At 30.9% G+C, this 14,355-nt stretch overlaps 1 protein-coding gene across 1 annotated transcript in view; it reads right to left on the reverse strand.

The window, feature by feature from the left end:
* Positions 1 to 977: 977 nt before the first annotated feature.
* The window catches only part of GPHR (Golgi pH regulator), a 34,821-nt gene continuing 21,443 nt past the window's right edge, over positions 978 to 14,355 (reverse strand). The window contains exons 8-15 of the mRNA XM_035354037.2: positions 11,770 to 11,882; positions 11,593 to 11,681; positions 5,736 to 5,828; positions 4,956 to 5,051; positions 4,750 to 4,839; positions 4,601 to 4,666; positions 3,567 to 3,625; positions 978 to 1,177 (exon numbers count right to left, since the gene is read on the reverse strand). Of these exons, the coding sequence (XP_035209928.1) occupies positions 1,033 to 1,177; positions 3,567 to 3,625; positions 4,601 to 4,666; positions 4,750 to 4,839; positions 4,956 to 5,051; positions 5,736 to 5,828; positions 11,593 to 11,681; positions 11,770 to 11,882 (751 nt within the window). The 3' untranslated portion in view covers positions 978 to 1,032. The remainder of the gene's footprint in view (positions 1,178 to 3,566; positions 3,626 to 4,600; positions 4,667 to 4,749; positions 4,840 to 4,955; positions 5,052 to 5,735; positions 5,829 to 11,592; positions 11,682 to 11,769; positions 11,883 to 14,355) is intronic.

A 14,355-nucleotide genomic window follows, 5' to 3' on the forward strand; every position in this document is an offset into this window, starting at 1 on the left:
TTATGCAGCCGAACGATTGGTTGCAGCTGAACACCCAGTTTGGCTGCATAGAATGGTACGTGTTTTCTGTGTGCAGAAAACATGTACCTCTTTTACATGCAGAAGGTCCAGCTGCTGCAACCAATTGTGCACTGGTTCACTATGAAACGAAAAACCATTGCAGTACTCAGTTTTCTGTTTCAGTTGTGTGCACGTTGCATTCTGGCCATGTATTATGCCTCGTTATATGGAAGGATCTCATCTCTCGCACCCATCAATTGATGTTCACAACGCCTCCTTCTTAGATGTTGTTCTTAGTACATTCTCTGTGCCAGGCATCCATTGCCACCTACTAAGCTTCAAATCAGATGCATATCCACATATTCCTCATTTGTGTAATCTGACATGTTGTTTTCAAATGAAGTTTAATACTCACTAATTCTGCAGTGCCGACTGCTTTCCAGCTGCATTGGAAATATGCATACAAAAGGTTTCTTCTTATTACAGTGCTCCTAATCCATGCATTTATTTGCCCACTTTCTATGTCAGCGTTCACTGTCCTCTTGACGTCAATTTTTTCTCAAAAATTTTGTGACCTTATGTTCTATGGTAATTTTTCATCTCTTGATGCCTGCTATCATCCCTCTGGATCTGTCAGTTGAATTCGGAAACACCCTGTATGTTCTATCACTGTAATGTTGGAATAAAAATCACTTACTTAGTAATGGATTCTTTGTTTGCATGTCTACTTTCAACACAGTCTTCTTTCTTCTTCATGGAGGTGCATTTTCTTTGTCAGGTACTGTATATTTGAAGAGAATGTTGCCACAGCCATGCCCAGCTATCCTGACAACAGCCTGCAATATAATCATGTTTATGGCATGAAAACTAATACAGGTGACTTGAGCCTAATTATGTGAATGATAATTAAGCTTTGAATATACCTAAAAGTCTTGATAATTATCTTATATTGTTTAGAATAAAAATAACAATGACCATATCTTACAAGCGTGCTTTATTTTACAAAATATAATTATACAAAAGGATCATGTTTCATATCATGTCAGCTTCTGGATGTTGCTTGTGAGCTAAATACAAGAAGCCTATACTTGATAAAGCACTAACCAAAAATATCACATCGAACCATCGATGATAGAAGTTAAACTGCAAATCTCCAAGAACTTGAGTAATTATGGACCTGTTAGGAAAAAATTAAATATTTGAAGTGGTGTGTTGCAAGTTAATTTTTAGTGGTTATTTCTATTTTCCATATAATTACAATAATTTCTAATAGTTTTTCAACTACAGTAAATTCAACACTTAAAAAGATGCGAGCCTCACACATTGATGTTTGCCTCCTCGGGGAATGTTGAGCATACAAACACTGTGCGGCTTGTAAATTGCAATCAGCAGCCCTGTATGCCAGATGAATATCAGCAAGCCCAGCAGTTGTGTAGCGTTCCATTGAACTGCCACTCGGTTGGCTGGATAGTATGTTTACTATCTGTATAGTTTATATAGTGCAGTTTAATATTTATGTATTCATATTTAATATCTGTGCAATAGTATATATTTCTTTCATCATTTATCGTATTTGTATATCTGTGTTAGTATCTCTATATCTGCGTAATGTCTTGCTTTAGTATTTGGAATATGTGTCTGTGTAGCAATGTGTAAAATGTTATAGTCTAATATCTTCATCAGCATATGTAGCATCTTAATAAACTCTGGATGCATTCCTTGTGGGTGCTGGAGGTGTTGCGCTAAATATTTGCTTGATCCAGACAATACCCGATTAGTCACTGATTAGTCAAGATTGAAAAGAGCAGTATCTAAAGTTTTATGTCATGTAGGTTTAGTACTGATCATGCAGTGGACGAGAGGGGAGCGTGCGTTCTCCGTGGAATCTTACTTTTCAACATACTGTATTTTCATCCATATAAATTGGCAGTGGTGCAAAAACTTAATCCACATGATTTTCTTTGACAGAAAAATGTATGCAAAGCCGTTCTTGACAATACGCCTCATGATGCCCTTGTGTTCTTTAGTGATGAGGATCATTTTCGTCTTTCCAGTTGCAGCATGCATTAAACAAAACATGCGATAATGGAGTGGAACGAATCCCCGAGAATTTCATGAGCAGCTCCTCCGTACAGAACGTGTGACTGTTTGGTGTGCATTGTCTAGAATAGGCATGATTTTTTGGTAGAACATTTCCCTGAACGCCTTATCTCTGGCGCTCGTCTGATTTAGCCCCTCCCTTTTTTTTGTGGGTCTATCTTAAATTTCTAATGGCCAAAGAACCTGGCTCAACTGAAGAACAATATTCAAGCTGCTATCGACAACATACTGTTGATATGCTGGTAAAAGTGGAAAGAAACTTCAAAACTCGACTATCTCAATGCATTGACCAGAACGGAGGCCACCTAATGATATTATTTTTAAACCATAATAAAGAAAACTTAAAGTGTCTCTCTATAGCTTGGAAAAAAATTAAATTGATATTGCTTATACTATTTGTGTTATTCATTTTAAAAATATGGTAGTTTCCCTGCCGCACCCTGTACTAAAATGAGGACAGAATTAAACTGGTTTACTTAAATTATGCCAAAGCAGAGGGCTATCAGCTTTATAGCAGGTTTGCTTTTCAAGGAAGATTTTGTAAGGGAGGGAAACTAGCTGATATTCATGTTACACATGGGGCTCCAATGCACTCAGCCCATTTGCTGGGATTTAAATTCAGGTTAAACTACTGGTATTCCGTGAATTTACCGTTGGATGCTGGTTGGCTCTAATGATGATGAGATCCAATTTCTAAGTAAAAAAGAAACTGGACTAACTTAAATTAATTGCAGTTTTATGACATTACTCAGATTGGAAGATCTTGAAAATGAAGGAAAATATATATCACAAGTAATTTGTCCTTATGCAGTTAAAGAAAAAAATTACTGCCTTTGACTGTACAAAAATTACTTTTTCTATTTCTGTAGATATTTAAGAAACATAAAAATAAAATATAAACACTTTTTAAATTGTATGATTTTAGTTAAATACATTAAAAGTAAGATAATTTCTTTAGTTATCATAATATTATTGGTCGTATGCAATTAAAGATAAAATCAGAGCTATAAAACTATATTGGGACGTTAACAGAATTTCGAAAAACAGTAAAAATGATAGTATAGGAATGACGCATATAAGAATGATTCTATTCAAAATTACCTTCAACAGTTTTGATTTAAAATCAGCCATTATTAAGAGTGCCACAGTGATAGTTTAAACTAATAAATAAAAAAAGAATTTTTTTAAAAAAACATTTTAATGTTTTTGATTAAAATCAAGCAGTTTAAAATTCCATTTTATATATTTTATTCCCAAAGAATTAGCTTAACAGTTAGCCAAATGAAGAGGGATCTAAAGCTATCTCCACAGTTATAGTAAGCAAGGGTTGATACAGGACTGATACAACACAATGACACATATAAAAAATTAAGGACTGTTTAGTGATATTCATTCATGGAATACAAAAAGGAACGTAGTTCACCACTTAATCATGCTTCAATAACAGATTAAAAAATCAAACTTACCTATATTCTGATGGCATATTCATTCGCATTAACAGCACAGATGATACAAAATACATACCCTGAGTAAAGAAAGAAGAGATATTAAATAAAAATTAATATAACTTTTCATAGTCTGCCATCTTCTCCGGCTATTTGAAGAAGTCGCAACACAATTCTAATTATTTAAACAATGCATATACTCTCATGAAATCATGTTAATCACAAAATACTTGATTTAATATTGCATTAGAGGAAATACCATCTAAATTACCGTGTTTACTCACATAATAGCCCCTGTTTTGAAGCAGAAAAAATCATCAAAAGTGCACAATATTGTGTAGTAGATTGCCCTGTATAATATTCGCACCTAGACTTTCACAATGAAAAAAACTGGCCAAAATAGTACGAGTAAACACAGTACTATTTATTTTGATATCGGAAACATGTTAAAAGAAGTTGTTCCAAAAATTTTGAACTTCATTACATTATTTTGCTATACTAGTTGGCAATTATTAACATTGTGCAATAGATAAGATCTTCAATTGCCTTCTTACATGGTCTCATGCATAGCCAGTTTTGAGAATGCTGTCATTTGATAAAGTATAAATCTTTTACTTTTCAAGCCTTATCAATCGTTAATTTTTTTAACAAATCAAGTGAATTCGAAGCAGTAAATGCATTTCTTATTAATTTAAATACTAATTTTGTTTTGAATAATATGCCTAACTGAGGTAATTTGAAAGATCATTAAAATTTACAATATATTTATAATTTTATGAACATCTGCAGTATTATTTAACAGTTTTGCTGCTCCTGGTAACACTTTTTAAAAATTTCATCATCTGATTTAAATGAACACAGAAATTCCAGTATAAAATATAAATCACTTAATTTGATTAAAGTATACTAACTTAATCCATAAAAGAGTGAAAAGAAATTATATACATAATTGATTTTTAACATTTTAAGAAATTGGCATATATATTCAACATTAAATGTGTATGCTAATAAATATAGTTTAGTTAAGATTTATGAAAAATAAAACATTTACTCACCATAATTTGTGCCAATGCCAAAACGATAACATTTGATGATTTACTGCTCGATATGGCATAAAAGAACTGTAATTTAAAAATTAACTATCATTTTCTATACATTTCATACTAATGTAATGAAAATCATCATCAAAATTAATATAAATTACCTTAGTTAAAGTGATTAATAGACCTCTGATGGAAGTTACAACTATTACACCTACCAGAATGAAAGATATGTGTTGAGACCAAAATTTTACCTGCAAAAAATTCGTATAAAATTTTAAATGCTTTAAAATACTACTTTACGCATCAAATAAAAAACAATTTTATAACTATCAATAAACAATTCTTGAAACAGCAAGCAATAACTTACATCAAAATTGATACCCATGTAATTCACAGCAATTTCAATACCTCGTGTGACAGGATCAACTTTGCCAACCCGGTCGAAAAGAATATTAAATGTACACTGTAATTAATAGAAAAATAATTACTTAAAAATATATATCTTTTTAAAATTTCAAATATAAAATCTTATAATAGAAATTAAAGATATTTATTACAGATTTGCAAACTGAAATCCTAAATTAACATTATGCTGGTAAAAACTTAATTTTTAAGCTCTCAAGTTGTTTGAAAATTTATCAGATAATATCAAATATATTAATTTTGTTTTAAATTATTTTTAATCACAAATTTGTAATCAACATTTAATACAAAATATAGATTAAAACTTTTCATATCTGTTTTCTCTAAATTCAAAAATCATTCTGAAAATTAAAATTCAATAACCTATTCCAAAATATGTGGAAAGAATATTCTCGTATGTATCATCTTATTATAACAGCCTTTTCATTAAGAACTACTGTGAAAACACTATAACATGCTGCAATTAATTTCCTAATATTAACTGTATCCCTCCCCCCCAAAAAAAAACAAGATTAAATTTCTTGATGTACAATTTGATTAATGAATAATTTGTAATTCATGCTACATCTCATCACTAATTATTCCATTTCAGAAAATTAGGTATAACTAAGAAATGAATAGTGCAAATATTAAATAAAATAGAGATTGTTAAATATCCAAAAATATTTCATTGAGCTCATCAATTTAAGTATTTTTTAATTTCTGATGCAAAAATCTTACATACTATGAAAATTTTCCACATACAGTATAAGGAAAAGAAGTATCCTAAACAATTGAAATATTTTCCTTTTAAAGTTTTGGACCACTCAATTCGTTCCTAGAAAGAAAGAAAAGAAAAATATTAGAGCCACCAACAAAATTTATATTAAAAACTGCAATCAACAAACTATATTCCAGTTTTAATATAAGAAGTCACAGCATGTAACAGGGATAACTTCAAAATGCACCATAGCATTAAAACATATTCAAGAGCCGCAACAATAATTTTACATCTTTAAAAGTAAGAAAATGTTTAAGGCAAATAATAAGTATTTTGCATAATTCAATTATTGCGGCTAATATCATAACATAATTAAATAGTAACTACTGATTTTGATAATTATTCAAGAAAATACATTCTTACGGTATACAAATACTAAACTTTTCCACAGTACACTGAAGACACTTTTTTTAACACAGCTAGAAAACAAACATTTTCTACTGGTTTTCAAAAAAATGTTTTTGTTATAATTGCCATTTGAATTTAATAGGAGCGAACTGGAAATGAAAGTGACTTTTAGTAATTTAAAAAGGTTTTTGTTCAAGTGAAAAATAATTCTGTTATTTGGGGGAGGAAACTAGCAATTTTAATTTATTTTTAACCCATATGCACTCCTCTGAAAAGATTATAACAGGTTATATGCAACATCCATATAATACCGTAATCAAATATGAAGTTCTAAAATAAGTTCTGAACTAATTGGTTTTTTGCATAAATAATTAATATTTTCCTTGAAATAAATGCCAGGATCAATAAATGAAGATCAAATTTAGATTTAAATCGCACAATGACAGTTTGCTATCTTAGAATCCCCATAAAGAAATTTTTCAAAAGCATTCAGCAGCAAATTATGCTCACGTAAGTAGGCAGAAAATATGTATTCTGTTTTAACCGCTTGCCTGATTATCCCGAGTTATCTCGGGTTAATATATATTGCAGTTATTATCCAGTGAAAACTCAGACGAAGCAGAATTTGTTAGTTCGATTTCCTTTTTGCTGGTTTTACTCGGCTTGAAGGAAATATTCAGCTTTGATTGGCAGTTTGCCAACTTTTCTTTGTTGTGCGGTTCTTTTGGAGGGATTGGTCAGGTCGGCTTGTGGATTAGTAATGTATAAAGAAGGATTCGTGCGTTGAAAAAAAATAAAATAATGGCGATGATGCAAGATAGCGAAAGAGAAGATTTTTCAGATAGTGATTATGAAAAGGTGGGGGGGAATCAAATCCAAGGAGACAGTGTACTCTGTACTTCTGTGAAAGAGATTCCAGTGGTAAGCCAGTAAGAAAAGAGACCAGATACCAGTGTAGAATGTCAGGTATCACTTTGTGTTGTCCCTTATTTCAAAAACTATCATACAAAGACTAATATTTAACTTTTTTTCATTTGTCCAAGATAACTCAGGATAGTAAACTAATATTAAAACTAAATGCTTTTACACCTTCAAAAAATTAAAAAAAATCAACTTAAAACCTACATATTTTGATTTGTTTTGTTTCTCTGTATTTAATAATAAAATAAAAAAATGTGATGAATTTTTGCAATTTTTTTCAAAAAAAATTGTAAGGGAAGCGGTTAATAATGTCATAGGCCTTTGTTTCCCCAGAAAAAGTTAATTTTTCAATACAATTTACATTATTTTTGTGTAAGCACATGTTTTTCTAGTAAATCTCCCCTTCTACCATGCAAAATAAAAAAATCAAAATAACAATTGGTACATACCACAAATGTGATATACGTTTTTGTGATGAAATAATGCAAGAAAATTCCCCTGTGTATTTTTTTAAAGCACATGGATATATTACTTTTTTGGCTGAGAAATTAAGATAAAAAATTATCAAAACTTTTGGGTATAAATTTAGTACAACATTATTTTCATAAATGTTCAAATGCAGGTGATAGTCATCAACCCTGAGTACAATTTAAAAACAACTTTCCACAAGAATTAACAGTATGTTTAACATTCAAAATTTCACCTTTAGAAAACCTCTTCTAAAGTAAAAAATTCAAATGAAGCAGTGATAGAAAGATAAAACATATTCTGTTTTCAGAAATGCAGAGGATTGTTTTTATTTTGCTTTGTTTTTATTGGCTGATGTGTGCTAAAAGACTTGCAGCTGCATTTGATGCTCATTGAAGAACTGAATCATGATGCTTTCAGACACTCCCCCTCACATAGCAATTGTGGTTAATGAAGCTTTTCGTTTTTTTTTATATTTTTTTATTTTTATTTATTTATTTATTTTTTTAAATACATAATCAAAAGAAAGAGCAAACAATTTCAGAGTGAGAAATTGTACTTTTGGGTGAAAATAATTATTATTAATTGATATTAAAAACAAGTTTTAGGAATATCAGAAAACTGGGAAGAATTCCTTATAAATATCGGCAACTCGATTTATAACGTATATCTCTTGGAGCACGGTTAAAAATCAGGAGAGTTGGCAAGCTTACCACCAACATTTGAACAAAGACTCATTTTAAAACAGGTAAAATGCCTCTAAACGCTTTACACATATAAAAAAATTCATTCTTTCTCTCCTTTTATATGGAAGTAGAAGTCTACAGAAGTAGAATTAAGGAATGACACTTTTTTTTTTAACAGTTATTTTTACAAATAGCACCTACTCAGTATTACAGCAGAAAGTTAGATATCAATTTTTTTTAATATGGATTTACAAAATTCTTTAACCCTCCGAGTGTTACGCGTTGCCCTGAAATTTCAAAGTGTCTTAAAATGTCATGAATAAGGGGTATTTTCTTGATTTTAATTAAAAAATGAATCTCTTATTTTGTACCTTGATTCCTTTTCTTCCAATATACATCCAAACCAAAATCAAATACATTAAAAGCTAGCAGAAATTTTAATTTGTAATGAACATAGAAGGCAGCCTTCTATATGGAATTTTCCGGCTATAAAGCTGAGAGGGTTAAAAGTATACATATGCTTTTAAATATAGATCATTTATGAAACTGAATTGGATTAAGATCTCAGGAATGTTTCATGATTTTAAATAATTATAACCTGCTTTTAAAATCATTATCTTCACTTGTTTCCTATATACTTATTTCCGCTTCTGAACTTATGGATATTTCAAACCAGTTTAGTAGATCAGGGTTATTTGGATTATCATAAAATACACATAAGCTATTTGTCTAAGGGAAAGACTTTTTAGAAAAACTGTTTTGTGTCCATGCAACACAAGTAGAAAACCCATGAACATACTGCAATATAGCCAGGTCATTCACTCTGAGCCCGGGCCAAACTACCAGTATACAGTGATTTTTATCACTTGACTGCTAGTGAACAACAGAATTCTGAATCTGGATTTCTTATAGACATTATTTTTCCTGAATTCACTTTATTAGTTAATAAGAATTAATCAAACATCTGTTGCATCCTTAATTCAATAGTAAAATTACTATGAAAATGTAGAATGAGAAAAACCAAGATGTAAACCAGTATTCTCCTTATTTATGAACTAAATACAGGATTGCCACTCAAACACGAGAATGAAATTCCCTGACTTTTCCAGGTTTTCCAGTTGTGTTTCAAGAAAATTCCAGGGTATCTGCATAGTGCATGTTGGCTTTGCTGAGCACAAATTAATTATGGTACCACTTGAAAACACAAAAATTTGCCAGTTACATATGACTTTATATAATATATATCCCCAAATAGGAGTTGTTTCCTCCTCTGAGGATTGAGATTAGAATCTGCCCAATCGAGATTTTAAAATGTCTTTGCTGCAGACATTTTTCAGCTAAAGAAAGAAGTCTATTTAATGATGTTTTTATTTATTTAGCAGCATATATAAGTAAAAAATTGTGCATTAAATTTCATGATGGTACATCATATTACTGCTAGAATTAGTTTCACAAGTATGCCAGAGAAAACTGCCTGAACTTTAAAAGTATTACTAACTAATAATAAATAAATTCAGAAGGAAGAAGTTACTTATGAATAACATTAATATAAAGTTCACTACATTAAGGATCAAAAACTGAATGACAAAAATCGATGGTATTTTGGTGAATATATACAGTGAATGGTTAGCCCAGATGATTGATTATAATTTTTATTTATTTATTTTACTGCAAAATAACAAATAAGGCATTTAAGAAAGAAGAAAAAGGTTTAAAAGATTTTGTTTCATATGAGAATGGGGAGAATTTACTTTCGTTCAACGTGCACTGCACATATGAATATCTGGAGTTTCGAGGTTACTGGAAACCAATGATGCTGGAAACTTGCTTTGTCTTTCTAAAAGACAATCTGATTGGCTCTGAGAAACCCAGCTCCACGCCAGCTGTTCGAATGATGTTCACATGATACATGGCTCGCCAAGAAAGAGCGACGTTGGGGCAAAAATCGCTTTTTTGGGGAATGCAAGATGAAATTCCCCGACTTTTCCAGATTTTGACTAAAATATTTAAATTTTCTGATTTTCCCCTGACATTTTGGCCAATTTTTGAATTCCCTGACTTTTTCCGGTTTTCCAGGTAGTGTGGCAACCGTGTAAATATAATGCAATTTACACTCACTGAAATAAGTTTCTATGACTTAGTTCTCCAAATATTATTTGAAGAGGACTGGATTATTTCCAAGAATAAGGTTAACCTCGCTCTGAGCACACTGGGTCAATCTGTTTTGCAAAGAGGGCTTGACTACATCCTATTAGGAGCATCATTTTGGCAAGTTGAGCTTATTTATCTTATCATAGCTTATTTCAGATGCAAACTAGGCGCACTCATAACCGTCAATAATTATAAGAAGAATAACTAGCTACAGCCATGCATTTATGCACATAATATACCAAACAAATGGTGACAGAGTGAGCACCAGCATTTCTTGAATATGCTTCTTCCCCTTGCTGCTTGGTTATCTCGTATTTTCAAATTAGCACACAATGGCAATACAAGGTAACTGGATCATTTACATATATGCGACTTTGATCTCTTCAACAAACTAGAAGAGCCATAAAGAAGAGGGTACTAGAATTCTTATCTTAACATCACCAAAATTAGCTCTGGTGACAACCAACACTTTTTAGATGTGAGGTATAAATATACTGAATATATTCTGTACGTATTGCTGACACTGTGCTAAAAATATCCAACTTTATTTAGTTAGTTATTTTTAACTTTAAATTACATGCATTTTAAGGTTAATTTCTGATGATTTAGACTATACTACAAGAATGAGAAGTGTTTCTTAAAATACATATTCAGGAATTACTATGCTAAAGTCAAAACTCAACTTTTCTCAAAATCAAAACAATAAGTTATGTGACGATTTTACGAATGCTGTTCTTGAAAGATTAATTTTGCAGATTAGTGCTTCTGGAAGCAAACTGGTATTACATTAAAATATTTTTTAAATATTTTATATCTAATCTTTGAACTAGTTTTTGCCCCCAGTTTTAATACAAGTACCAAAAACAAGAAGATCTATCATCTTATGTTTCATCGAAAGTTATTGTTTCGTTAAAATTTATCGGGGGGGGGAGGAAACCTAGTAGTTTTAGAAAATATTACTGCAGTAAAAGATTGCAACAAAAAACATCTTATATACAGAACACTGACATTGATGCATGTTATAAAACTGAGTACTTTGTATGAAACAAGAGAAATGAAATACACATTTTATAAGAGTAAGAATTACTGCACAAAATCAACAGCAATGACAAGACAAAAATGAGTAACAATTCTTCATTAAAATAAATAAATAATAGTAATGAAACTAAACACTTTTTAATGCCACTTAAAAAAATAAATTTTTAAATTTCTCTTTTTTTAGACAATTATGATAGAAATTAACGTACCTGCATATTATGAACATCTACAGCTTCCAAAAAAAGCTGTCTATTAAGTTCCTCTAAAGCCTTCACATCTTGCTTTAGCTGGTTGATATCTGCAATTTTACAAGAAATTTTATGACAAAAAGTCTTTCTCCAATTCAATCAAGTCAAAAAAATATGAGGCAGAAAGATAGAGAATACTTTCAACAGATGTGCTGGATGAAGTTGTGACACTCTTCAACATTCCCCACAAGCCAGATGCTGCATGTGAAATAGCTGTATGCTGTTGTTTTTCTTTTTCATGTAAGGCTATTCTATCATAAAAAATAATATTGTTGAATTAGTCTAATATCATTTACTTAAATTATTCTCCCAAGGCTTTTAACAATATTCAAGGGATTAAGAATAAATTCAGGAAGCAGTTACAAAAAAAAAAAAAAAAAAAAAAAAAAAAAAAAATTTGCTCATTTGGTAAATAATGTTTCCACACTGGTAAAACACCACAAGCATTATGCAATTTATAGTTGGTCCTGCAAATATATTTATTAAATTCAGGGTCCCCGACAATGAATGGTGAGATTTTATGAAATCTCTGGGAAGTAGATTGAAAGTGTGTAACATATTATCTGCAGTGTTTTTATTATTGATTATCAATGGGCAATAAACACTATAAAATTCAATTTTGCATCCAATCAAACAAGACAAGGAGTGTAAATTATATATATCTGAACTATGCTGTTATGATACTAGATTCCAGACCAGAACCAGAATTTTTAAAAATTTCTTCATGAATGGGTCAGATGCCACGTAAAGAGTTATGCAAATTGCCGCAATAGCTGACTTTGAATTGAAAATTTTGACTATCTTTTTTCTTAACTGATATTAATATCAACTTTATAGAGTATACTTGAACATTATGCAGAACTCCCTCACACTAAGCAAACAGAAATGGAAGATGCTGAATTGCAGACCTTCTTTCAACAAGATGCAGCACCACACTGCTTTGTAGTGCTGCATCTTGTTGCACCACAAAGCAACAACAAAACTGATAATTGAGTTTGCAAGAAAAACTCAATTGTCAATTTCTAAGACGGTGGATTGGCAGAAATGGATTTAATACCATGGTCCACAAAGAGTTCTGATCTTATCCTATTACAGTTTGTCCTCTGGATTTTCTTGAAAATGAAATTTATAATGAATGAACTGATAATCTTCACAATCTAAAAGAGAAGAATCATACAAACAGATTCAAGCATTATAACAGATAATAATATATAACTCTAATATAATTTTAACTTTATAACAGCAGAATGGGCTGAAAGTGACATCAGACATGCTGTTAATGGTGCATATATTGAAACCAAGCTGGCAACAGGCATTTTGCCGCCCAGTGCCAACCCTTGTTATGTGTCTCAGCTGCTTGACTGCTTAGCAAGTCTTGCAAGAAAGCACGAAAACTGTGGGACATAGTTTGACTTGATGTTGTCTATTGACTTATATTTTATTATAATTATATTTTGACTTGATTTTCACTTGATGATGGAGCAACAAAGGCACACTGAAACTCGCAGCGCAAAAGCGCAGCATCGCGGTTTTCGAGACAAATGAACGGAGCGCTTTTGTGCCGCGTAGCAGTCAAACGGTTAAATTATGCTGATCTGTTGTTCTGATAAACTTTTCCATTATGCACCTGCCACACCTTTTTGGTGTATGGTAGTTGGAGAAATATTGGTCAGAACTTGCCACACCATGTATGTGTGTTTGCCATCTATAAACTATTCTATAACTAGAAATTGTATACCAATAAAAAACTACCAAAACACATGGCAGGTACAGAATGGAAAAGTACCGTCTTAAATATATGCGTGCATTTATTTCCTCCTAACTCAATCCTTAGGTTTCTGTGGAGAATAGACTTATTGTAAAAAAACTTAGAAAGTCAAAATTTAGTGGAACAAAGTGCCTTTAATTGCGAATCTCATGATACATTGCAATAGTGCATAACGAATGCTCTTTAAGTTTCATGATGATAGTCGCAGATTTAAAGGCTTTTGAATATCACAAATAGAAAACAAAACTTTCAAATTAATGGAAATTGTGAAGATATGTGGAGAAGTGGTAATAAATGAATATGATATAACAGAAGTATTCCATTGTGATCACAATGCCCCAATAATCAATCAACTAACTGAAGGCAAAATCTATAGTATGGTTCCAAATCCAGAAAATACCACTAATGATAGTAAAGAAAGTGACAGAAAATTTATAGAATGAAAAAATTTTGATTGAAAATTTTAAGATGAATTTTCGACAGGGTAATTGCAGGACTTGAACAACAGAACTTTGTACCTGAACAAGAAATTATGTCAGTCTAAAAATTTAAAAAGAGAAAGCATTAGCATAAAAAAAGAAATTAAGCAACTGAAACAACTTTTGAGCCTCTTCCCCACTTTTTTCCTTTTCTTTTGTTGTAAAATTTAATTATGTTTGATTTTTTTAAGATCACAAATGGTTTATTATTTCATAAACAACTACTTAACATTTTATATTTTATAATTTCTATATATCATCCTACTAGATTTACATTGATGATCCAGAAAGTTCCAAAACCCAAATCGATATGTCTCGACTCGGACATTGTATTGTATTATACTTCAAACCAAATACAATATAATTAAACATATTGTAAAGATATAAAGATTCTGAATTAAAAAAAAAACTACACCCAAATTTTACAGATACTTTTAATCAAACCCTCTCCCTTCAAAAAAAAAAAAAAAAAAAAAA

This window comes from Stegodyphus dumicola, chromosome 6 (assembly GCF_044657685.1).
Source record: "Stegodyphus dumicola isolate Sdum_Otavi_A_Nest chromosome 6, ASM4465768v1".
Taxonomy (NCBI): Eukaryota; Metazoa; Arthropoda; class Arachnida; order Araneae; family Eresidae; genus Stegodyphus; species Stegodyphus dumicola.